This window comes from Salmo trutta, chromosome 21 (assembly GCF_901001165.1).
Source record: "Salmo trutta chromosome 21, fSalTru1.1, whole genome shotgun sequence".
NCBI classification, from domain to species: Eukaryota; Metazoa; Chordata; class Actinopteri; order Salmoniformes; family Salmonidae; genus Salmo; species Salmo trutta.
Window position 1 is genome coordinate 35784093 of NC_042977.1, and position 25485 is coordinate 35809577.

The following is a 25485-nucleotide window of genomic DNA, read 5'->3' on the forward strand; positions in this document are numbered from 1 at the left end:
CTAAGCGACAGTGCAGTTTAAAAAAATATATGGGTAAGAAAAATAGATAAAAGGAACAAGTCATTAAAGAGCAGCAGTAAAAAATAACAACAGGTGACATGTCTGGTGAGTATTCAGGCCATGGAAGAACTGAAACATTTTCAGACCCTTGCGACATGGGGCCGTGCATTATCATGCTGAAACATGAGGTGGAGCTGGCTGGATGACAAGACAAGGTGTCTCCGGACCTCGTCAAGGTATCTCTGTGCATTTAAATTGCCATCGATAAAAAGTGTTTGTTGTCAGTAGCTTATGCCTGCCCATACCATAACTCCAACGTTGACGTCAGCATACCACTCGCCCACACGACGCCATACACGCTGTCTGCCATCTGAACGTGACAGTTGAAACCAGGATTCATCTGTGAAGAGCACACTTCTCCAGCGTGCCAGTGGCCATGGAAGGTGAGCATTTGCCCACTGAATTTGGTTATGACAGCGAACTGCAGTCAAGTTAAGACCCTGGCACGCAGATGAGCTTCCCTGAGACAGTTTCTGACAGTTTGTGCAGAAATTCTTTGGTTGTGCAATTGCACGCTGCCAATTGCACGCTCCCTCAAAACTTGAGACATCTGTGGCATTGTGTTTGACAAAGCTGCACATTTTAGAGTGGCCTTATATTGTCTCCAGCACACGGTGCATCTGTGTAATGATCACGCTGTTTAATCAGCTTCTTGATATGCCACACCTGTCAGGTGGATGGATGATCTTGGCAAAAGAAAAATGCTCACTAACAGGAATGTAAACACATTTGTGCACAACATTTCAGAGAAAGAAGCTTTTTGTGTGTATTGGAACATTTCTGGGATCTTCTATTTCAGCTCATGAAACCAACACTTTACATGTTACGTTTATATTTTTGTTCACTGTAATTGACTGATTTAAAAGGTAGACAACGATATAACGTTGACGCAGAAAGTAAATAGCACAGTGGCTGAATTTCCACAATAACTATGCGCGTTGAAGCGCAAGGCTCAACTTCTCCGCTGTTTGGTTTCCGTGGCTACCATGCTGTACAGAGTAGAGGTCAACCGATTATGATTTTTCAATGCCGATACCGATTATTGGAGGGCCAGAAAAGCCGATACCGATTAAATCGGCCGATTTTTAAAGCTTTATTTATTTGTAATAATGACAATTACAACAATACTGAATGAACACTTATTTTAACTTAATATAATACATCAATCGAATCAATTTAGCCTCAAATAAATAATGAAACATGTTCAATTTGGTTTAAGTAATGCAAAAACAAAGTGTTGGAGAAGAAAGTAAAGTGCAATATGTGCCATGTCAAAAAGCTAACGTTTAAGTTCCTTGCTCAGAACATGAGAACATATGAAAGCCGGTGGTTCCTTTTAACATGAGTCTTCAATATTCCCAGGTAGAAAGAAGTTTTAGGTTGAGGTTATTATAGGAATTATAGGACTATTTCTCTCTATACCATTTGTATTTCATATACCTTTGACTATTGGATGTTCTTATAGGCACTTTAGTATTGCCAGTGTAACATTATAGCTTCCGTCCCTCTCCTCGCCCCTACCTGGGCTCGAACCAGGAATACATCGACAACAGCCACCCTCGAAGCATCGTTACCCATCGCTCCACAAAAGCCGCGGCCCTTGCAGAGCAAGGGGAACAACTACTCCAAGTCTCAGAGCGAGTGAGGTTTGAAACGCTATTAGCGTGCACCCCGCTAACTAGCTAGCCATTTCACATCGGTTACATCAGCCTAATCTCGGGAGTTGACAGGCTTGAAGTCATAAACAGCGCAATAGCTGCTGGCAAACGCACAAAAGTGCTGTTTGAATGAATGCTTACGAGCCTGCTGCTGCCTACCACCACTCAGTCAGACTGCTCTATCAAATCATAGACTTAATTATAACATAATAACACACATAAATACGAGCCTTAGGTCATTAATATGGTCAAATCCGGAAACTATCATTTCGAAAATAAAACGTTTATTCTTTCAGTGAAATACGGAACCGTTCCGTATTTTATCTAACGGGTGGCATCCCTAAGTCTAAATATTCCTGTTACATTGCACAACCTTCAATGTTATGTCATAATTACGTAAAATTCTGGCAAATTAGTTCGCAACGAGCCAGGCGGCCCAAACTGTTGCATATCCCCTGACTCTGCGTGCAATGAACACAAGAAAAGTGACACAATTTCCCTAGTTTAATATTGCCTGCTAACATGAATTTCTTTTAACTAAATATGCAGGTTTAAAAATATATACTTCTGTGTATTGATTTTAAGAAAGGCATTGATGTTTATGGTTAGGTACATTCGTGCAACGATTATGCTTTTTTCACAAATGCGCTTTTGTTAAATCATCCCCCGTTTGGCGAAGTATATAATAAATAAATTAACAGGCACCGCATCGATTATATGCAACGCAGGTCAAGCTAGATAAACTAGTAATATCATCAACCATGTGTAGTTAACTAGTGATTATGTTAAGATTGATTGTTTTTTATAAAGATACATTTAATGCTAGCTAGCACCTTACCTTGGCTCCTTGCTGCACTCGTATAACAGGTAGTCAGCTTGGCACGCAGTCTCCTTGTGGAGTGCAATGTAATCGGCCATGATCGGTGTCCAAAAATGGCGATTACCGATTGTTATGAAAACTTGAAATCGTCCCTAATTAAATCGGCCATTCCGATCAATCGGTCAACCTCTAGTACAGAGTGAAGTGAACTCGTGCGCACGCGCAGATACTGTTTGTGACTGTGTGAGAGCGAAGTCTTGCATCTCGCACATCTCAATATATGCGGTGCGGCTCGTGGCAACATCATTTTGCTGAGTCTACCTTTAAGTGACTACACACTTTATCAACACCTTGACTGTAATAACACTTGATGTCGTTCTGACCTTCTCCGCGGGCGGGCCGCAGGTTGCACACCCTCCGGCACATAGCCATGAAGCAGCGGAAGTAGCGGCTCAGACTCTCGTCAGTCTTCTTTTCTAGACGGGCAAATGTCCGGAAGCGAGCCCATTCCAGTTCAGCCTCTTCCCCCTCTGGGGCATCTGCCTCTTTCTTTATCCGCTCCACACCGAACGTGGACACCACACGGTAGAAGTCACACTCCTCTCTACGGGTCCACCTAGCAAGGAGACAAAAGACTGATGGTTAAAGTAGTAAAACACTAAAAACTCACTCCCAATCTTATACCAGAATGTACGGTTAAGGACAGTTCGAAATTCACATTACCCTCCCTTTGTACTGTAAAAAAATAAATAATCTCACCCTCCTTGATTTAACATTGACGCCATATTTATAATTATATTAAATGTATGCAACACATTTTCCACCAACAGGTTGTGCCAATGCACCACACACAACCAATAAGTGACACATCACTGCATACTGATTATAGACTGAGCGCTTCATCATTGTCTGCATTTTCAACACCACAATCAAATGAAGTATGTCAATCTCGACAAACAGAAAATACATCCCTCCCAGTCAGTATTGGCTCGACACTCTTCGATGTCTCTTTCCATTCATCGAATGGCCGGTGCGCAGTTTGGATGCTGGAATTATATTAGTGGATGAATGTGAGCACTTAGCCTACAGGAGACTTTTCAAGTAGCCTAATCAGATTAAAACATTGTGACTGGTTGTGTTTATACCACATACAAAAAGATAATACATTTGAAAAGTTAAATTAAATATTTGGGTTATACTGAAGCGTTAGAGTCGAGGAATAGCTGCTTGGATCGGAAAGGAGGCAGAATAATACTTGTAATAATACTAAAAACACTAAAAACACCCTTTGTAGAAGACCAATGTAGTAAACGGCAGGACAAGGAAGTGAAACCGGGTCACTAGCGTAAAAGCCAAACACCCTGCATCGTGCCAATAGAGTTAACCCAGTTCGTAGGAACTGTATCATGGCTCATATAGCGAGGATTGTGATGGTTGATAGCACCTTTGAAAGCATGTCCCAGACAAGTTTTAGTCACAGTACATTTGTGTTAGTCTATCAGTGTTTCTGTACTGCACATGGCAGAGTACTCAAAACAAATGTGCCCCCGATTGATATAAAATCATCATGATATCATTCTACTACTTTGCAGTCAACATTTAACTGGGAAGGTTTTTGGGGAAAATCATTGAAAATGACTAGACGCACGCATTGCTGATTTTATAGAGCCGATAAGCTATAGCTATCTTACCTTTAGAAATGTTTACTTCAGGCTGACTACAAGTATCTATTGAGTTGCAATGTACCATATATTGAATGTCCAAATCAACTTTAAGAATCTACAAAATCCGTTACAGTATATTACATTTGTATAGCCTTAACAAGATCAATAGGAGACCTTTGAGCTGCATGTCACATCTTGAAAGTTTTCATGGACAATGGCCTCTCCACTGCCCATCAGCTTATCCTCTATGTTCTTGTGGATTTATATTGAAAATTGGTTTTATGTTTGATATGATTGCTAGTTAACCTATTGCAGATTTGGACAAACAATCCACCTACCACTATTGTCACATTGGATAGAGGGCAGAATAGAGTTGACTGTATAGTTAGCATGCTGAGAAGTGTAGTACATAATCAAAGTATTGATAGGGGAGGAGCATGCAAGCAGGTAACATTCGGCTAGAAAACATTCCGCTATTCTGGACCCCCAACCCAGTAAATTTCCAACTGTCCCTTATACCATACAGACACATTAAACAAACATAACTGTACCTCAGTTTCAGGACACATATGCTTGCAGAGTTAATAGCTGAGGGTAGTAGTTGGTACCTCTGTTGGCGTTCCTGGCGTGCAATCTCCTTCAGTTTACTGGCCTGCTCACACCTCCTGCGCCTGCGGTCACCCTTCTCTGCTGCCTCCACCTTCAGCTGCTCTCTCCTGTAGCTGCGCTGGTATGCCGTGATCAGACGCCGGAGCCGCGCGGTAAGTGATGAGCTGGTCGGCCACTCACAGGCTCCGGACTGGCCAGAGGGCGGCCCCTTGGTTTTAACAGGTCCTGCCTTGTCCTCGACACAGATATCATCATCCATGTTCAAGGAGTCAGCCTGGGGGAGAGGGATTATCATTAATGTCAACAATATTCTGCAACCAAAATCAATCAATGAGAATAATAAGCACTGATTCACACCTCCTCGTATAGGTCTTTGGTGTGCCTTAACGCAGGCTTGAACTCCGGGTCTTCAGAATACTTGTCATCGTCTCCTCTGGGGGAATTTTTGTTTTCAAGTTAATGGTGGTGAGGCCAGTTCTAAATAATTCTGTAATATATAGTTAGCGGGTTGTTTGGTGAGGTGGTAATAAGATTAGCCAGTGTAGCTCACCCGTCTCCCAGCTCTGCGTCTGCAGAGTGCTGCTCAGCATCAATGGCCTGGTCGTCAGGGCGACCAGCTCTCTCCAGGAAACAGAGACAGTCGTCGGCACGCATAGTGGTGTACATCTCATACCCTGGAGCAACACACTGGAGTTACTACAAAACACACTCACTAAACACCACGTTCCTACTGATAAACAAGATATTCTTGACAAGTAAACAAACTCCTAAATACTTTTTCACATTCACACACACCATGTTTGAAAACTCCGACGAGGAGGGAGCGGTCTGCCTCTGTATCCCACCAGCCTGATGGCACCTCAAGCTGCTCCATCTCAGGCATCCAGATGTCAATATCCCTACGAGGACACAGACAGATGGATTCAGTATACACCTGAGAGTGTGTGTGCGTGTGTAGACGTATGTGTGTGCGCATGTGTATAGCAGATAACAAGGATTTTTAATAGGTTGAGACCTGGCATCAGCTCCTCTCAGCACAGATTCAGCATGTTCTCCAATGACTTCCTGTCTCAGGTAGTACAGCATACGTACTCTCAGCAACACCCTGACGACGAGGAAAGGGTTAATGCTCTGACACTGAGCACAAACACTTCAGTAATCTCTAGAGGTTGAGGGTGAACACACACTGACTTGTTGCACTGGTGCTTGAGATGTTTGCGGTAGCTGTCGTCCAGAAGCAGGGAGTCGGGGTTGTACTTGCGGATCCACTCCACCTTCTGAACATCAAAGGAGCTCTGAGCCTTCACCCTCTTCCCCTTCCTGCCCCGAGGAACAGGGATGGACAAACCTAGACAGAGAAACACATTGAAACATATACGCAGGACCCTGGAAGGCAACGCTAAAGGGAGAGAAAATACATTAACACAAACAGTTATCCAAAACAGCAAGAAATATTTGGACAATGGGTTCAGTCCGTACCAGAGTGGTTGAGGAGTGTGTGGGGTTCAGTCCGTACCAGAGTGGTTGAGGAGTGTGTGGGGTTCAGTCTGTACCAGAGTGGTTGAGGAGTGTGTGGGGTTCAGTCTGTACCAGAGTGGTTGAGGAGTGTGTGGGGTTCAGTCTGTACCAGAGTGGTTGAGGAGTGTGTGGGGTTCAGTCCGTACCAGAGTGGTTGAGGAGTGTGTGGGGTTCAGTCCGTACCAGAGTGGTTGAGGAGTGTGTGGGGTTCCCGGCCGTTCTCCGGCGGGGTGATGAGCTCCCAGATGAAGCTCTTAATGTTCTCGTCTCCACGGTAATGCAGCAGGCAGAAGACCAGGATGACCCTGCAGATGGTCTCCACGTCTCGCTCCCCGAGGCGCCGCTTACAGCGTGCATGAGACAGGATGTCTCTCCAGCGCCCCCACCTGGACAAACCGGTCGCAGAGTGAGAAAGGAGGCTCAACACAATAGTGTGGAGCTTACTTTATTAGAAACTCCGGTCACAACTTTACTATCATATGTATTATAACTACACCTGTCCAGAAAAGAAAAAACCCTCCAAGCCCTAGCCAAATACACCTACCCGTAAACAAGCAGATGTTTCTCCACACGGAAGCAGTCGGTGCGGCCGTAGCCGTTTCCGGTGTGGCGCTCGGAGCGCCTAGAGGACCGGGACTGCCGGGAATTGGCGGGCGGGTACTCGTCGTCACTATCGGGGTCCGATATCTCCCCACCCTCGCCCCTCAGGGTGGCAAACTGACGGGTCTGCTTCCTCACCCTGGGTGTGTCAATCACCAGGGTGTTCTACAGGGAGGGTGTGAGAAAACATAAGGAAAATTAGCTTTTCTCACAAAAAACAAGCACAGAGTAAACACACACACCTGAGACATCAGCATTACCTTCCTATTCATGGAATCAAAGTCTATGTCTGCCCTCTTGGCCCACTTCTGCCAGAACTCGGGGTCGTCCAGGGCAATGTCGGTCCTGTTCTCGGTAGCCACGAAGCTGGCCTTGGAGAAGGTGGAGCCCTTGCCCTCGCTCTCGATGGTGATGGTGGTGGCTCTCCTCTGGAGGATCTGGTCAATGTCCTCCTCACAGAACTTGGAGCCCTCATCCTCCTCGTCCATAATGGCAGCGTACGCACCCTTCCTCAGGAGGTCCTCGATCTCCTTCTTGGAGAACTGCTGGATTTGCTACGAAACGGGTGGAACAGGACGGACCTTAACCAGTTAGCATCTAAACAAACAGTAGACCAAGAAAAACTCCATATTAAGTAAACAACAGCTTGGACCTCCTTACTCCGTTGACGTTGCTCTCCTTGCTACCGCTCATGCTCTGCAGTACAGCCCGGTCCAGACCCAGTTTGAGGCTGGCCTTGTCCAGCATCTCCCTCTCATAAGAGTTCCTGGTGATCAGACGGTACACCTTCACCGCCTTGGACTGGCCGATACGGTGACACCGCGCCTGAGCCTGTTGGGAGAAGGCAGGATTAGTACCTCAATAGGATGCCATTTGTACAGTGTGGTAAGGGTACTAGGACCATTTGTACAGTGTGGTAAGGGTACTAGGACCATTTGTACAGTGTGGTAAGGGTACTAGGACCATTTGTACAGTGTGGTAAGGGTACTAGGACCATTTGTACAGTGTGGTAAGGGTACTAGGACCATTTGTACAGTGTGGTAAGGGTACTAGGACCATTTGTACAGTGTGGTAAGGGTACTAGGACCATTTGTACAGTGTGGTAAGGGTACTAGGACAATTTGTACAGTGTGGTAAGGGTACTAGGACAAAACATTGGAAGGAACCAGACACAAAAGCGGGAGATCAGACATCACCTGCAGGTCGTTTTGAGGGTTCCAGTCGGAGTCAAAGATGACGCAGGTGTCAGCAGCAGTCAGGTTGATGCCCAGACCTCCAGCCCGGGTACACAACAGGAAGACGAAACGGTCCGAGTCTGGTTTGCTGAAGCGGTCAATGGCTGCCTGACGCAGGTTCCCTCTCACTCTGCCATCAATACGCTCGTACAGGTATCTGGGCAGAACGTTGATAAAGACAACTTCTAACTCATCTAGATTACTCTTCACATCCAGTCTGTCTACTTTTAAATCACCCACATCCTAGTCTACTACCGCAGACTGATAATGTAGTAAAACAAAACTTACTAACAAAATCTATTGTTTTTCAACATGCCCATACACGTTGATGAGGCAGGCAGTCTATCTAGACCGTCATAAATCAAATTTTATTTGTCACATGTGACAAATTTTATTTGTCACATGTGAATACAACAGGTGTAGACCTTATCATGAAATGCTTACTGAACAGTCTGACTTGGGTAACTGGAGTCTTTGACAATTTTTTGGGCCTTCTTCTGACACGCCTAGTATATAGGTCCTGGATGGCAGGAAGCTTGGCCCCAGTGATGTGTTGGGCTGTACGATACCCCTTGTTGATGAGGCAGTCTATCTAGACCCCCATACCTCTTGTTGATGAGGTAGTCCTCCAGGATGTCCAGGCAGCGCACCATCTGGGAGAAGATGAGCACCTTGTGTCCCCCGGCCTTCAAGCGAGGCAGCAGTTTGTCCAGCAGGACCAGCTTGCCTGCGGATCTCACCAGCGCCTGCAGGTGAAAGTCTGGGGCCACAGGGTCGTAAACATCCCTCAGCTCAGCCACAATCTTCTCCTCTGCACCTGGACAGAACAGACAGAAGGGGGGGTTACTATCCCATTGTATACCATTGCATCCTGGGAAAGGTATGAAGACAGTGGCGTATACAGATGAACAGTTGGAGTGATGTTAGGTCAACAGATGCTGTGGTAAGCATCAAGTGATTGCAGGCTAGCTGCATTAAGAGGAGACGCTGTTGGGGTTATTGTTTTTGGAGGAGGAAGGGTATTGTTTTTGGAGGAGGAAGGGTATTGAAGTGTTGTTGTGGTGTAAGGTACCGGTAATAAGGTAGGGGTGGTTGCAGCACTTGCGTAGCTCCATCATGGTGTTGAGCAGATTGGGTACGTTGCTGTTGCTGGTGGCTCCCATGCTGAGGAAACTGAAGTTCCTCTCTAGGATGGCTCGGTAGTATTTCTTCTGCACATCTGTCAGCTCCACCTGTGTAAATAAGGTTGTATTAGCTTGATGGTTATGGTCCATTCTGCTACTCATCACCTCGGTTATATGGTGCAATATTATCAATTTTGAGTGTCAAATCTTACCTCAATGATGGTCTCCTGTTTTGGCGCCAAGTTCTTCTCCACGTCCTCTTTGAGTCTGCGCAGCATCATAGGCTTCAGAATGGCCTGGAGCTTCTGGACCTGCTCCTCTGTTTTGAGGTCTCCAAAGTCACGAAGGAATTCAGACTCTGATGAAAACTGAGCTGGCTCCAGGAAGTGCAGCAGACTGAAGAGTTCCTCCACTGTGTTCTGGAGGGGGGTACCAGTTAGAAGCACCTTATGCTCCTGAGAACCAGGGAGGACAGGGGAGTGGAATAGAGAGTGGAGGAGGAAGATAAGGAGATGAACAGAGAGAAAGAGAGGTAGAGAGGGTGTTATTATGCCTCTTTCTAAACATAAGACCAAAACGTTGTCACATCACAAGTAATACATTTGTCACCCTGTCCCTTAGACTATCTATCCCCTGATTACTCACCAGGTCCAGCATCTTGAGACTGTCCAGCAGCTTACAGTTGCGGTTCTTGAGGCGGTGAGCCTCGTCAATGATCACACAGCGCCAGGAGATCTCCCTCAGCTCAGGGCAGTCGGACAGAATCATCTCAAACGTGGTGATCAGGGCATCAAACTTATACGCCCCTGGGATCAGATGATCCTGTAATACAACACTCTAGTTAGAGGAACTAGATGTCGATGTACCAAGAATCAAATGATTTGAACACGAGAGAATCATTGTCTTCCGACAGTTCCTACTGCACAACAACACTAGCACTGCAACCACTGTAATCCATTCTTCTGTTCTAAGGTTACACAAACAGAATGTGACACACACACACACACACACACACACACACACACACACACACACCTTGTCATCCTTGCAGTACATCTCGTACTGCTGGATCATCTGCCTGCTGGCCAGGCTGCCGTGGTAGACGATGGCGTTCATGTCAGTCCAGGTGGCAAACTCCCTCTCCCAGTTGGTGATGGTAGAGAGAGGAGCGATGACCAGGAAGGGGCCCTGGACCCCGGCACCAAACACCTCGGACAGCAGAGAGATGGACTGGATGGTCTTCCCTAGACCCATCTCATCTGCCAGGATACAGTTCTGCCTGTAGGGTGAGAGGATGTGTTAATATGAATAGAATGGGATATGAAATGCATTCAATAAAAGAAACATTAGTACCTGTTGTACCAGTTGAAGAGCAGCCAGTTGACTCCTTCTAGCTGGTATTCTCGGAGTACATTCCCACTCTTGTACTCTCTGAATTCCTCCAGCTTCTTCCATGCAGCTGCTTGGGGCCGGGGCTAATGAGAGGAGTGAATGGTTTAGACTGTGGAATGATGACATATTGGACTAAAGCAGTGGAACTACTCACATGGAACGTGGTGAACACACACACACACACACACACACACACACACACACACACACACACACGACTAGTGAATACCCACACGCACCGTTCTCTTGAGTTGAGGTTGGCGGTCTTGGATCTTCCTGAACTCCTCCACCTTGCCCTCGTCCACATCCTCTCTTAGCTCCCAGGTAGCATCTTCATATGGCAGAGAGCACCACTTCACCAGGTAATACACCACCGGCTGAGAGATACAATACACACTTAGAGACAAATAATCCTAACTCAGAATTTTCACAATGAGATCAATTCATGGTTTACCAGAACAGATTAATACTTGTCCTTTAGAGATCAGAATTCAGTCATTGACTTCTCTCACCTCTCCATTGTCCACACTGTTGGACTCATCCAGGATCCGGTCCACCTCCACATAATCTGGGTTGAAGGGCTCCTCTTCCTAAGGACAGGAGCACAGAGAGGATAAGACACACACAAAAAAACACAGCGACTATGATCCCTAAAGTTACACCTCTATACACATAACCCTCCGATTGTGAAGTAGATGGGTTCCAAAATGTTTCTGTGAAAGAGGCCATATTATTCCCTTACCTCCTGTAAGAGGTGTCTCATCTGTGCATGTTTGGCCTTGAATCTCTTGAGCTTCTGATGGATCCTCTTGTCTCTCTCCAGCTGCTCCAGAGTGGCCCACTCACAGTGCATGTAGGAGCTGAGAGAGAGAACGGGGGGGTCAGCCATGGATATAAAGGAAGACACTCCCCATGCACTGTTGATCTTGGATGCTCCACAAACAATTTCATGGATCTCACACCGACATTTTAGTCAATAGACATCCTCAGGGATTAGCAAACCCAAGAGTAATGAACATGAGGACAGAGTGAGACTTACTAGTTCTTATACTTGACAAAAAATTCCTCAGCATTGATGTAATGTCCTGGAGACACCTTTAAATATGAAGAGAGGAACAAACATGATACATAATGATTTGCAACTTCTTAAATTAGCAAAATCCCCAAATACTAACAATCAACAGAAAAAAGCACAGTAAGCACACTCACCTCCTTTTTAGTTAACCTCATGGACAAAACTTTGTCAACAATTGCTGCATCTTCCTCGTTGGGGTTTTCCTGTGATACATATACATGTGTTATACAGCTGTCATGTGCAGGTGATAAGATAACCAACACTCACTCAACAGAACAGCTCAAACCTGATCAAAATCTCACACTCACCACAAAGAACTGCATGCTGGAAAGGCTGTCCCCGTCCAACTGCAGCTCCTGTTTGAGCTGCTCTCCCATCAGCTGCCCCGTTGCTCCTCCGGTAATGGACGCCACCGCCGCCGTGGTGGTGGTTACGTCCACGTCCTCCTCCGGTTCGTCCTCGTCGTCAGTGATTTTGATGTCCAGATCCTCAGTGTATTTCTTCCTCTTCACCTGACGGTTAGAACGCCTCTTCTGGTGGAAGAGGGAGATGACATGAAAAAAAATGGCAGACATCGGTCAGGAAGTCTTGACAAAAATCCAGTGCAGTACTGTACGTATTATGGGGGGGGGGTAAGCGTGTGTCAGTAGGAGGGACGTGACTCACCGCAAGCATGTCCTCCTCCAGGGCCTTAGAGGGAGAGGTGGGGCTCAACTCCCCATCAGAGTGGTCTGAGGAGGCATTCCTCTTCCTCTTCTTACCCCCCACTAGAGTGATTGTACTTGGGCGAGAGATAGGGGAGGATGAGAACGAGAATTAGTTGGAGAAATAGATACAACACCCCCCCCAAAAAGACAGAATGAGAACATGGCAACTTACTTGATCTTTGCCTTGCTTTTGCTCTTGCTGCAGCCGGTTCCAGCCGCCCCTCCAGGTGTCCCACCAGCAGCCCCACCTGCTGCCTTGGCTTTGCCTTTCTTTTCTGCACCAGCCCCGCCCTTCCCTGCTGCCGCCGCTGGGCTCTTCTTCTTATTCCCTCCTCCCTTCTTCTTGGCTCCAGGCATGCCAGTGGTCGTTGCAGCGGCCCCTTGGTGAGCAGCCTTTTGTCCGGCAGGCAGTTCGTCCTGGTTGAGGACTCGTGGAATGTTCCTCTCTCCCCGGGCCTTGGCCCTGGCAATGGCCTCGGCCACAATACGGTTGGCCTTCTCCTGCTTGCACAGGGTCTCCAAACGCCGTACAGGCTCCTGGGCCTTGGCTAGCCGTATCCCTGGTGACGACATAGTGGTGGTGGTGGAAGGGGCGGAGCCGGCAGCTGAGGTGTTGATGACCTTCACTACAGAGACAGCTCTGCCTGCCGTCGAGGTGGCACTTGTCTGTGGAGATATATATAGATAGATACACACGAGTTAAAAGTTGTTAAGAGGCAAAATAACCAACACGTGTAAGGTTTGACAAGTGAGATTTGCACCTCGATACATTTATCATCTAGATGTGTGTGTGTATATACAGTACCAGTCAAAAATTTGGATACACCTACTCATTCAAGGATTTTTCTTTATTTGTACCATTTTCTACATTGTAGAATAATATTGAAGACATCAAAACTATGAAATAACACATGAAATCATGTAGTAACCAAAAAAGTGTTAAACAAATCAAAATATGTATAATATTTGACATTCTTCAAAGTAGCCACCCTTTGCCTTGATGACAGCTTTGCACACGCTTGGCACTCACAACCAGCTTCACCTGGAATGCATTTCAATTAACAGGCGTGCCTTGTTAAAAGTTAACTTGTGGAAATTCTTTCCTTTGCATTTGAGCTAATCAGTTGTGTTGTGACAAGGTAGGGTTGGTAAACAGAAGATAGCCCTATTTGGTAAAAAACCAAGTCCATATTATGGCAAGAACAGCTAAAATAAGCAAAGAGTAACAACACTCCATCATTACTTTAAGACATGAAGGTCAGTCAATCCGTTTCTTCAAGTACAGTCGGAAAAACCATCAAGCGCTATGATGAAACTGGCTCTCATGAGGACTGCAACAGGAAAGGAAGACCCAGAGTTACCTCTGCTGCAGAGGATAGGTTCATTAGAGTTACCAGTCTCAGAAATTGAAGGCCAAATAAATGCTTCACAGAGTTCAAGTAACAGACATCTAAACATCAACTGTTCAGAGGAGACTGTGAATCAGGCCTTCATGGTCGAATTGCTGAAGAAACCACTACTAAAGGACACCAATAAGAAGAGACATGCTTGAGCCAAGAAACACGAGCAATGGACATTAAACAGGTGGAAATCTGTCCTTTGGTCTGATGAGTCCAAATTTGAGATTTTTGCTTCCAACCGCTGTGTCTTTGTGAGATGCAGAGTAGGTGAACGAATGATCTCTGCATGTGTGGTTCCCACCGAGAAGCAGGGAGGTGATGGTGTGATGGTGCTTTGCTGGTGACACTGTCCGTGATTTATTTAGATTTCAAGGCACACTTAACCAGCATGGCTACAGCATTCTGCAGCGATACTCCATCCCATCTGGTTTGCGCTTAGAGGAACTATCATTTGTTTTTCAAGAGGACAATGAGCCAACACACCTCTCCAGGCTGTGTAAAGGCTATTTGACCAAGAAGGAGTGATGGGAGTGCTGCATCAGATGACCTGGCCTCCACAATCACCCAACCTCAACCCAATTGAGATGGTTTGGGATGAGTTGGACCACAGAGTGAAGGAAAAGCAACCAACAACTGCTCAGTATATGTGGGAACTCCTTCAAGATAGTTGGAAAAGCATTCCAAGTGAAGCTGGTTGAGAGAATGCCAAGAGTGAGCAAAGCTGTCAAGGCAAAGGGTGGCTACTTTGAAGAATCTCAAATATAAAATATATTTTGATTTGTTTAACACTTTTTTGGTTACTACATGATTCCATGTGTTATTTCATTGTTTTGATGTGTTCAATATTCTTCTACAATGTAGAAAATAGTAAAAAAGAAAGAAAAACCTTGGAATGAGCAGGTGTGTCCAAACTTTTGACTGGTATGTATGTGTGTGTATATGTGTACCTGTGGTTGCAGCAGCAGTTTGAGGGGCACGGCTAGTCTCTGTCCACCTTGGCCCTGGGAGATCTGAACAACCTGTGGGCTACTACCTTGCCCTCCGGACACCAGCTGAAACTGCAGGACAGAGACCGTTCTAGTTACAGATCAAAGTCTTCATAGAACAGGCCAGTATTTCTGATTAGTTAACTGAGAGTGGAGACTTTCCAAACGACTAATTCAAGCCACTCCTCCTCCTTACCTTGGGTCCCCCCTGTTGGTTGGGTTGCTGCTGCACTTGCAGCTGGATGGTGAGCACTTTAGGCTGCGCCCCCGTCTGCCCTGCCCTTGCCTGGGTGAGAGCAGCCAGCTGACCCCCCTGGAGGACCAGCTTCCCTGGGAGATTACCCAACACCAGCCTCTGCTGCTGGCCCTGCTGCAGCTGACCCGACCCACCGACTGTCACAGCACCCCCCTGGGCCGCACCCCCCTGAGGCTGCTGCAGCACCAGGGTGATCCTCTTGGCTTCACCCTGAGAGGAGAGAAAAATGATCAATTAGAAGATGCTAATTTAGTTAGAAATGTACAATCTTGAGACCTGAGGTGAAGAGCCCTGGTTAATGGAGGTTACTGACTACTGAAAACATAGTATTTGACGATCCTGAGGGTTAGGCCAAGTTGAGCTCAGAGGGCAATCTTACCTGTTGTGGTACTGTAGTGAGGGTGACCCCTTGTGGTCGGACTGTAGTGGTGCCTGTAGCAGCGGCGGTGACCTGTGTCTGCATGGCAGACTGCAGCTGCACCTGTGTCTGGGGCTGTAGCTGGATTTGCGTTGCCTGTCCTTGGGTCTGGAGCTGCACTTGAGCCTGGGCTTGGGCAAGCTGGGCTTGCGGTATCTGCACCTGGACAGTCTGAGTCTGGCTTTGGGACTGGCCCTGAGGAATGGAGATCAACTGTACCTGCTTCAGGGGTCCGTTGGGCGACTGAACCAGCCTCTGTACCCCAGTTCCCACCTTCACCTGTCCCTGCCCAGGAGACGCTTGGTTCAGGACCGTTCCTCCAGACAGTATCTGCATGCCAGGCCTGAGTTGGGTTCCAGACAGTACCCTGGCAAAGGTGACCTTCCCCGCTTGGGAGCCTGTCCCAGCAACAGTCTGCAGCACCTGTGCTTGCCCCCCGGGTCCTTTCAGGATGACGATCTTGGCACCTCCCTGGCCTCCGGCCTGCTGGGTGATGGCAGCTAGCTGCTGAGGAGTAAGCTGCTGTGCGATCTGTGTAAGCTGCTGTGTGGTGAATTGTTGTGTGGTGATGTGTTGTGTGGTGCCAGTAGAGCTATTGACAGTCAGAGGTGAGCCCAGCAGGACTGTGGCAGCCCCACTGGTGTTACTGGCTACAGAGAGTGTTGTCTGAGGTACTGTTGTAGCTGTTGAAACAGTCTGAGGGAGGGCAACCGGGACTGGGGCCGGCTGCTGCACAGGTACTGGGTCTGGGATGGTTGGAGCTGCCACTGGTATGCTGAGCGCTGGGGTGGAGAGGTCTGGGGTTGGTTCGGAAGGGGGGTCCACCTGCCCCAGAGCCAGTTTCAGAGCCTCCTCCACAGGGTCTGTGAAGGCATCGTCTGGCAGGGCATCCAGGTTAAACAGTGGCGTGTCATCAAAGAGGTCCATGATGGGGTCTGCCATTTTTCCCAGTCCACAGAAGATATAGAGAACAAAACAGCCTTGCTCTCAGTCAGAAAGATGGGGAAACCGTAGATCTGACCAGTATGTCCTAAAAAAAAACAATTGGAAAAACAAAAAGATCATAAATATCCTTCTGTGATTAGATAACCAAAACACATTTCTATCAAAACGTCAATCACTTACTAAAATGGATTCTGAGGTTTCAGTCCTGTGCAGACAATTTACTTGGGCTTTGTCTGTGTCCTCTAATGACAAATATTGGGGTGGTGGTGTAGATGGTGGGGGAAAAAAAATCAACGTTTAAGCTAGATACCAGAGAAAGAGGTTCAGGGAAGAGGAGAGTCGCACTATTTTTTCCACCACTTCCTCACCCCTTTCCTCTTCCTTGTTTTCAGTGCCTACTTCTCTGTGTGCAATGATCCCCATCTGAGAGATCATTCGCTGATGTCTCTTTCCTAAAGAAGACAGAGAGAAGATAAGGGGTTAGCTTAATCAGGGAAAATCACTATTCCAATATACTTACTGAAAGTAGCAGGCAAAGTGTGCCATGACACTCGCTGCTCTTGGTGGGATGAAATTGTCTGAGTTATCATGTGGTACCTAGTTAGCTAGTAACGTAAGCTAGTTCGTAAGGTAGTTAGTAAGCTAACTAGGTATCGGGGCCCTGTTGCTGACGTATTGTCATGATTTTGGTGAAAATAATATAACATATACGGATTGTTTCAATAATACGAAAACAATCGATGCATTCAGCTTCAAGTAGGGGTTCTGAAAAGCTATCTATATCGTCATTCGTGTATTGTTTACCGTTTCCCGGAATCATAAGTTGATCCATCGATGCTAGCTAGCTATAACAACAACAAACACTAACTAGTAGTTTCTGTTTTTCCTTCAATCAAACATGCCTTCATTGTGATCATAGACTATTTTACGAGCAGTGTTTGTATGGAAAGTAATAGTTTAAATGGCAAGTGGGCGAAAAACATCTGTCTAGGATAACATGGTTTCTTTCTGACCGTGTTGCTCTCCGCAAACCCGCTTCAGTACAGATATAACGTTAGCATTAAATTGCTATTTGCATTGGATGAGGCTGTTTTGGGATGAATCTATTTCAAATGGTATATAAAAACGGTACTATATAATAGATCAGTCAATAGGTAGCAGCATCTCCATAATTTACTGCATAACGTTACCATCCACTATTTCAATCTCATCAACAAACCGGACCAAACCAAAGGCAACGTGCCACAATAACCATAGTCTGTCTACGATCAGACACGGGTAAGGCCGCAATGCTATTTGGGTTGGACTAGGTCTGTTCATCAGAAAAAATATCCCCTAATAACCATACTATCCATTGCCCCGACTCTCAGTTATAATTTAGGGGTGCTAAATGTACCTTTCCATCGACACACATGGCTTTCTCCGTCTCACAACACTGTACGATTACAGGAAACGGCCAGCAAAGAGCAGGAACTAACGTTCTTGTCAACGAAAAAATGAACGTCTGCCCATCGAATCTCATCCGCTTGACTATCATTGGTCTGAATTTACACAAACCGGCAGGATTCTAACATACCATTGGCTGAATAGGGCTGTCCATCATATAATGAACGGAATACTGGGCGGGAGACAGTAATAGACATAGTTAGGTTGAGAAAACAATAAATGCGGCCTAGTTGGGACAATTTGGCTCAGAGGTCCTACACGTTGGATTTTGCTGTCAAACATCCAAACAAACGCGTAACCACCAGTTTACTGCAAGTTTAACTTGAATAAGAAGTAAAGATATGTCCTATTACCTGCATAATGTATCTACTAATGGGGAATGTTTTGCTAACCATCCAGGCAATAATACAACTTGACCTCTTATATTTTCAGTCTCTACAAAAGGTGACCATGTTATAACCCTTCACTCAAAATTTTAGCTGTGCCCAGACCGGAGATGCAATGCTTATTTTAAAATGTTCTTAATTATATTATTTCTGTACACTAAATCAAAACTGAAATGCACCTTGAGGCTTATGTTGTGATGGTCTCTAGAAGACGCATCCATCAAATATATTATTATTAGCACTGGATTCACTAACAAAATCACTGGCAGCAGAGCAAAAAATGACACCTCACCTCAATTCTTTCAAATGCCCAGTTGTCCATTAACTCCCACCTGATGAGATGCCCTCATTTCACCTTTGCCCCATTATGCTCCAAGTAGGTGATTTTCTGTATGGTGCTCTCTATTTAAGTTGAAACTGGGTATTGTCTTGTGTTTTTATTTTCCTGGTACACACAAACTGAACTGTTACATTATACTAAAAGTGGCCTGCTAAATGAAAGATAGGTTGCCAACAGTTACTGTATTTTTACAGCCCTAGTATCCAGTAACGGATTTTCTGTGTTCCTACATGGCTTTGGAGACCTCCAAACAGAGGAACAGGTTCACACTCACAGTACACACACTCAACATTGCCGCCTAGAGGTGATAGTTTGGATCCTGTTTGGAGGTCTCCAAAGCCATGTAGGAGCACAGAAAATCAGTTACCGGATACTGGAGTTGCTAAAATCCAGCAACTTTGCCCAAATGCCATTGTTTTCCAGAAATCCTGGTAGGAATCAGGAAGGAATAACAGGATATCTGTAATCCTCCAACCAGGATTTCTGAGAAACCTGTGAATTTTGGGAAATTTACTGGAATTTTGCCACCCTACATGATACAAATTACATTACATCTTTTAAAATATTTAAGGTAACCTCATGTTTAATAAACGCACAAATAAACACGTTACATTTTATTTTTGTTACTCATTTTCAAATGTACTCGTGTAAAAAGTAGGCTATTAGCCTTGTGTAAATTTTTTAAGCAAAGTAGTAAAGAAAAGTAGATTGTCACGCTTAACAACTAGTAAAGAACACTCAATGTTCTGACAAGTATAGTTAAGTAAACATTCACATTTAACAACTAGTAGACTATGTTCACATTTAACAACTAGTACATAACTCAATATTCAGAATATATAAATTCATATATATAATTAAATATATATATACACTGAACAAAAATATAAATGCAACATGCAACAATTTCAAAGATTTTACTGAGTTACAGTTCATAGAAGGAAATCAGTCAATTGAAATCAATTCATTAGGCCCTAATCTATGGATTTCACATTACTGGGTAGGAGCACAGCCATGAACATTCTATTAAATGGTAACAGCTCTGTTGGACATTCCTGCAGTCAGCATTCCAATTGCACGCGCTCTCAAAACCTGCAACATTGTGTTGTGTGACAAAACTGCACATTTTAGTGGCCTTTTACTTTCCCCAGCAAAATGTGCACCTGTGTAAGGATCATGCTGTTTAATTAGCTTATTGATGTGCCACACCTGTCAGGTGGCTGGATTATCTTGGCAAAGGAGAAATGCTCACTAACAGGGATGTAAACAAATCTATGCACAAAATTTGAGAGAAATAAGCTTTTTGTGTGTATGGAACATTTCTGGGATTTTATTTCAGCTCAAGAAAAATGGGACCAACACTTTACATGTTGCATTTATATTTTTGTTCAGTATAATAATATGTTACGCAGACAAACATTTTTCAAACATAAATCTCTGTTTAAACCTCAGTACGCACAGCCTTCGATTACGTTTAAACAGCTTAACAAACACAAAGAATACACCACTAATACATAATCTGTGAGAAAAATCACATTCCTTTTTCATTCAGGGAATATTTTGTCCTGTGTGCATATTTTGCTGTTGTAACGCAAAAGGAGAACTTGCTCAAACTGATCATCAGTCAGACCATTCCTTTGGGGGGTGAGAATGTTCCCGTTATGACTGAAGAGGCGCTCCACAGGAGCACTTGAGGGTAGGATGGTGTTGAATTTGATGAACAGCTTTCTCACTCTTGGGAAGTATTTCAGGCAGCTGAGATTTTTGCTGGTTCCCTCTAGGTACCTCCGAACTTCCTCTTCTGTGTCACTGTTGCCGGTCCCAGGTCCGAAACTGAAGAATTCATCTTCTGACTGCATGTCGTCGCTGCCGATTGGTGCACCATCAGTCAGTTCCATTGGGGTCGCCTCAGCTACTAGCATCAAATGCATGTCTTCTCTCTCAGCTTCTGGTAGCCACCACAAACGAAATTGTGGAGTAGTTGCTGTTGCCATTTTTGCATCCAGACTAGCAAACAGCTGTTTGAAGCGGGAATCTATTGCTTCTAGAACAGGGTTGATTACGTCGAAGAGATAGAGTGTAAGAGTTTTCTTCTCACATAGCTTTTTCTTCAATGTGAGTACCGTTGGTATGACCAGTCCAAGAAAACATTTTTGCTCTCCTTGGAAGAGGTCCAGTGCAAAAGCAAGTGGCTTGAAGACATCTATGTATTCTTTTAAAAATGCTATCTCGTAAGATAGCAGTCTTGGGACCCCCAGGCTGTCACAAACATCCATTAGTTTTGTTTCTGGGAGAGAAACCATCTTTTCCACTGCACAGTATTCAGAATTCCAGCAACTCTCACAAGGAGCAGTCAATTTCATTTTCTCTATGTCCTCCACTGCTGCTATAGTCAATGGGGATTGGTGGACCCTGTTCCATACTACAGAACACTTGGCCATTGCGCTGTAGTACACTTGGGCAGTTTCTCCCTGTGATAGAGCTTGCGCTAGGTCATGGGAGGCAATCAGATTCAATGCGTGTGATGCACATTTCTGGTGCGGCAGCAGAAAGAGATGCATTGCCTCATCTGCTCCATCAAGAATGGTGCCCACGTCCTCAAATTCAACATCGTCATCTTCATCATTTTCATCGTCCCCCTTTAAAAACTCTTTAAAGACTTTGACGAAGTTGCTGCCATTATCAGTGACAGTAGCCTGAAGTTTGTTTTCAATATTGTAGGCCACATGAATCTCGTTTATCTTGGCTGCAATTGTATCAAATGTGTGTGCGCCCCGTATTCTGGCACAGGCAAGTGCAGCAGACTTCCTCTCCAGCTCATTCTTCTCAATCCAATGACATGTCATCCCAATGTAGCTTCTGTTGTGGGCTGTCCAGATATCCGCTGTAGTGCACACTGATTGTACACTGTCCAGATTTTCCTTTAGTTTATCCTTCATTTTGGAGAATGCCATCTCAATTCTATTGATAAATGTATTTCGGGTCATGGACATCTTCCCTCCACTTAAGCCCTCAATCAGCTTCCTGAACGCAGGCTGTTCCAAGACAGACAGCGATTGGACATCGTCCACCATGAAGTTAAAGACCAGGGCGTTCACTTTTGGCTGTGACGTAATTTGATGGACTAGGTTTTCCAGCTTGGATTTCTTGTACTTTGGCTCCTTAGGAGAGTCTGAGGTGGTTGGTCCATTTGGTCCATTCATCTCAACTTTAGGGGACTTTAAATACATGCTGGGATGCTTTCTCTGAAATACAAAAATATAATGCATTAATACAGAAGCATACATATCAGAACATCTGTTGTATTTGTAATGCCCCAAATATTTGCCCAACTTATTTATTGCAATATACACACAGCCCATCCTTGTGCAATTGCTTCTGCAGGTGAACACACACACTGACCACCAGTAGAATCCTGTTTACCCATATGATATACATTTCATGCATCTCAAGTCTTAAGTGGCATCCTCGCCTCCTCTCCAGCTTTACTTATAGGAAGAAACAGGCTAGGTGAAACTAGCAAGATCCCTTTACTTTCACCCTTTTCTTTATTTATTTGTATGCAAAACACAATCTTAGCCAAGTCACAAAATATATCAGTCAGTCAGTCAGCAAATGAACAAATGTGATGCTCTTGAACATGGCTACTCTATTGAGAAGCGCACCCCTTCCCAAATGTCTTTGTGGTTGCTGTCTTTGTTGTTATTTTTCAGTAGGTGAAAATGACAACATATTGCAATGTTTAAGAATATTCGAATTACATTTCCAATATACTTTTTTGTCTGATCGTGTAATTGTATTTGGGGGGTATGGCGACGCACGAAGGAACCAATGAAATGTCAGTATTATGGGCTGGACGAAATACACCGCCACCCAATCAAAACACAGTGAAGCCTTCATTCTTTATTGGGAAAGAGATGGTAGCAGAGTCATAGCTAGGCCACAGCTGGTATATAAAGTTGATACGGGCTTTGGCTACATTTTTTATAAACTATCTGCATTTTTAACACGCCATACAACGTGTTAATTGAAAGCATTTACTAACCTCTAAATGTTTCTTCAGATTTGATGTCGAGTTCTTGGAGGTAGACAGCATGCGGATTTTGGGTTTGCATAGAACACATTGAACGATTATATTCTTGTCTTTTACTTCCTTGAAAATAAAATGTTGTCGATATCGCCAGACGTGGAAAGATGTGGCAAGAGTACTGGTATCCATACTGGTATCCATTTTTAACAATTTATCCGTACAATGTGTTGCATTTAGAGCGAGACAGCAATTTGTGGAAACAGACAAAGCACACTGCGGTAGTCTGATTACGTAACCACGTAATCCGGATTACTTGTAATGCGTTACTACCATTGGTTACTTTCTACCGAAGTAAGCCAGCCCCTTGTATGTTTGTGGCTTTGTTCCAAATGGTCTTTATTACAGTCGTGTATGATCACAATTTAGGAGATGATATTGATGTGGCACCTGGGTATAATTCCTTCCCCAATAGTGAGTTTTTCTGGAAGGGATACATATTTTGTCAAAGATAACTTTTCATTGTATTAATGTTTTTATTTAACAAAGCAAGTCAAGAAGAACAAATTCTTATTTACAATGACAGCCTACCAGGGAACAGTGGGTTAACTGCCTTGTTCAGGGGCAGAACGACAGATTTTTACCTTGTCTGCTCAGGGATTTGATCCAGCAACCTTTCAGTTACTGGCCCAACACTCTAACCACTAGGCTACCATCCACCCTAAAGGTTGTAGGTTTAAGAGAATTTATGCAGCAGGTTCAAATCAAATTTGATTTGTCACATACACATGTTTAGCAGATGTTATTGCAGGTGTAGCAAAATGCTTGTGTTTCTAGCTCTGACAGTGCAGTAATATCTAACAATTCACATAATATACACAACCTAAAAGTAAAAGAATGGAATTAAGGAATATATAAATATTAGGATGAACAATGTTGGAGTGGCATAGACTAAAATACAGTAGAATAGAATACAGTATATACATATGAGATGAGTAAAACAAAAATATGAAAACATTTTTAAAGTGGCCAGTGATTTAAAGTCTGTATATTGGACAGCAGCCTCCAAAGTGCAGGGTTACGTAACCGGGTGGAAGCCACCTAGTGATGGCTATTTTACAGTCTGATGGCCTTGAGATAGAAGCTGTTTTCAGTCTCTCGGTCCCAGCTTTGATGCACCTGTACTGACCTCGCCTTCTGGATGATAGTGGGGTGAACAGGCAGTGGCTCGGGTGGTTGTTGTCCTTGATGATCTTTTTGGTCTTCCTGTGACATCGGGTGCTGTAGGTGTCCTGGAGGGCAGGTATTTTCCCCCTGGTGATGCATTGGGCAGACCGCACCACCCTCTGGAGAGCGCTGCGATTGAGGACGGTGCAGTTGCCGTACCAGGCAGTGATACAGCCTGACAGGATGCTCTCAATTGTGCATCTGTAAAAGTTTGTGAGGGTTTTAGGTGCCAAGCCACATTTCTTCAGCCTCCTGAGGTTGAAGAGTTGCTGTTGCGCCTTCTTCACCACGTGTGTGGGTGGACCATTTTAGATCGTCAGTGATGTGTACGCCGAGGAACTTGAAGCTTTCCACTGCGGTCCCGTCAATGTGGATAGGGGCGTGCTCCCTCTGCTGTTTCCTGAAGTCCACGATCAGCTTCTTTGTTTTGTCGACATTGAGTGAGGGGTAATTTTCCTGGCACTAAACTCCCAGGGCCCTCACCTCATCTCTGTAGTCTGTCTTGTCATTGTTGGTAATCAGGCCTAGTACTGTTGTGTTGTCTGCAACTTGATGATTGAGTTGGAGGCGTGTGTGGCCATGCAGTCATGTGTGCACAGGGAGTACAGGAGAGGGCTGAGCACGCACCGTTGTTGGGCCCCTGTGTTGAGGATCAGCGAAGTGGAGGTGTTGTTTCCTACCTTCACCACCTGGGGGCGGCTCATCAGGAAGTCCAGGACCCAGTTGCACAGTGCGGGGTTCAGACCTAGGGCCCCGATCTTAATGATGAGCTTGGAGGGTAGCTAAAGAGTTAAGAGAATAGTTAGGGTTAGCTAAAAGGCACACATTTTTGGGGGGGCAAAAACTGTATCCCATCTAGGCATGACTCAATAGTCTGTCTCCAATGACATTTCAAAGCAGGTATGGGCAACTCCAGTCCTCAGGGGCCTGATTGGTGTCACTCTTTTGCCCCAGCCCCAGCTAACACACCTGATTCCAATAATCAACTAATCATGATCTTCACTTTAGAATGCAATTACTTTAATATGCTGTGTTTGGTAAGGATGAGGAAAAAGTGTGACATCTCTCCGGCCCCTGACGACTGGAGTTTCCCGTTCCTGTTTTAAACTTTTGAAAATGGTCCAAAATACCTCAATGATGTTGATTACTTTAAACATCTTCTTCAGGACCGCTGGACCGATTGTCACCAAATTTGGTATCCATCATCTCTGTCCCTGTCTTTAAACGCAACATTTTCCAGGATTTTAACTCAAACTATATGGCCACTATGAGCCAATGAGCTTGCATGAATGTTTTTTCATGTCCAACAGCGCCACCATGCAGCATAACTGAACCACACTTTACAGGTTAGCTAGACTCATATCCCTGAGCATGTGTGCCAAATGCTCAGGGATATGAGTCTAGCTAACCTGTAAAGTGTGGTTCAGTTATGCCGCATGGTGGCGCTGTTGGACATGAAAAAACATTCATTGGTCATTCCCCTGAATCGAACAGATTAAGATATATAAACATGTGCCCTTTATAGTGCCACTGTGTGGTCGATATGCTTGAATATGTCGAGTCTTCACAGTGTTTGGGACGTGTAATAACTT

General features: G+C 44.9%; 2 protein-coding genes across 5 annotated transcripts in view; both read right to left on the bottom strand.

The window, feature by feature from the left end:
- The window catches only part of LOC115157310 (chromodomain-helicase-DNA-binding protein 8), a 30005-nt gene extending 12028 nt beyond the window's left edge, over window positions 1-17977 (bottom strand). Inside the window, exons 1-31 of one of the 4 annotated variants that reach the window (XM_029705455.1) lie at window positions 17864-17977; window positions 16836-16919; window positions 15484-16552; window positions 15045-15314; window positions 14810-14920; window positions 12635-13128; window positions 12422-12536; window positions 12064-12288; window positions 11890-11958; window positions 11720-11775; window positions 11423-11540; window positions 11193-11270; window positions 10920-11057; window positions 10642-10763; window positions 10324-10567; window positions 9934-10110; window positions 9501-9743; window positions 9237-9396; window positions 8771-8981; window positions 8126-8321; window positions 7590-7760; window positions 7190-7483; window positions 6874-7094; window positions 6513-6715; window positions 6003-6159; window positions 5827-5916; window positions 5607-5710; window positions 5362-5485; window positions 5169-5244; window positions 4811-5085; window positions 2922-3154 (exon numbers count right to left, since the gene is read on the bottom strand). In XM_029705455.1, coding sequence (XP_029561315.1) covers window positions 2922-3154; window positions 4811-5085; window positions 5169-5244; window positions 5362-5485; window positions 5607-5710; window positions 5827-5916; window positions 6003-6159; window positions 6513-6715; window positions 6874-7094; window positions 7190-7483; window positions 7590-7760; window positions 8126-8321; window positions 8771-8981; window positions 9237-9396; window positions 9501-9743; window positions 9934-10110; window positions 10324-10567; window positions 10642-10763; window positions 10920-11057; window positions 11193-11270; window positions 11423-11540; window positions 11720-11775; window positions 11890-11958; window positions 12064-12288; window positions 12422-12536; window positions 12635-13128; window positions 14810-14920; window positions 15045-15314; window positions 15484-16464 — 5956 coding nt within the window. In that variant the 5' untranslated portion in view covers window positions 16465-16552; window positions 16836-16919; window positions 17864-17977. Of the gene's footprint in view, window positions 1-2921; window positions 3155-4810; window positions 5086-5168; window positions 5245-5361; window positions 5486-5606; window positions 5711-5826; window positions 5917-6002; window positions 6160-6512; window positions 6716-6873; window positions 7095-7189; window positions 7484-7589; window positions 7761-8125; window positions 8322-8770; window positions 8982-9236; window positions 9397-9500; window positions 9744-9933; window positions 10111-10323; window positions 10568-10641; window positions 10764-10919; window positions 11058-11192; window positions 11271-11422; window positions 11541-11719; window positions 11776-11889; window positions 11959-12063; window positions 12289-12421; window positions 12537-12634; window positions 13129-14809; window positions 14921-15044; window positions 15315-15483; window positions 16553-16647; window positions 16920-17863 lie in introns of all 4 variants that reach the window. The other 3 variants (XM_029705454.1, XM_029705456.1, XM_029705453.1) reach the window with 3 other exon arrangements.
- A 2024-nt stretch (window positions 17978-20001) lies between these two features.
- Window positions 20002-22983, bottom strand: LOC115157313 (uncharacterized). Its single transcript, XM_029705465.1, has 2 exons — window positions 22685-22983; window positions 20002-21884 (listed from the first exon to the last, which is right to left on the bottom strand). Exons 1-2 carry the CDS (start codon window positions 22868-22870, stop codon window positions 20184-20186), a joined length of 1887 nt encoding a protein of 628 aa, XP_029561325.1. The 5' UTR covers window positions 22871-22983; the 3' UTR covers window positions 20002-20183.
- Window positions 22984-25485: the final 2502 nt, after the last annotated feature.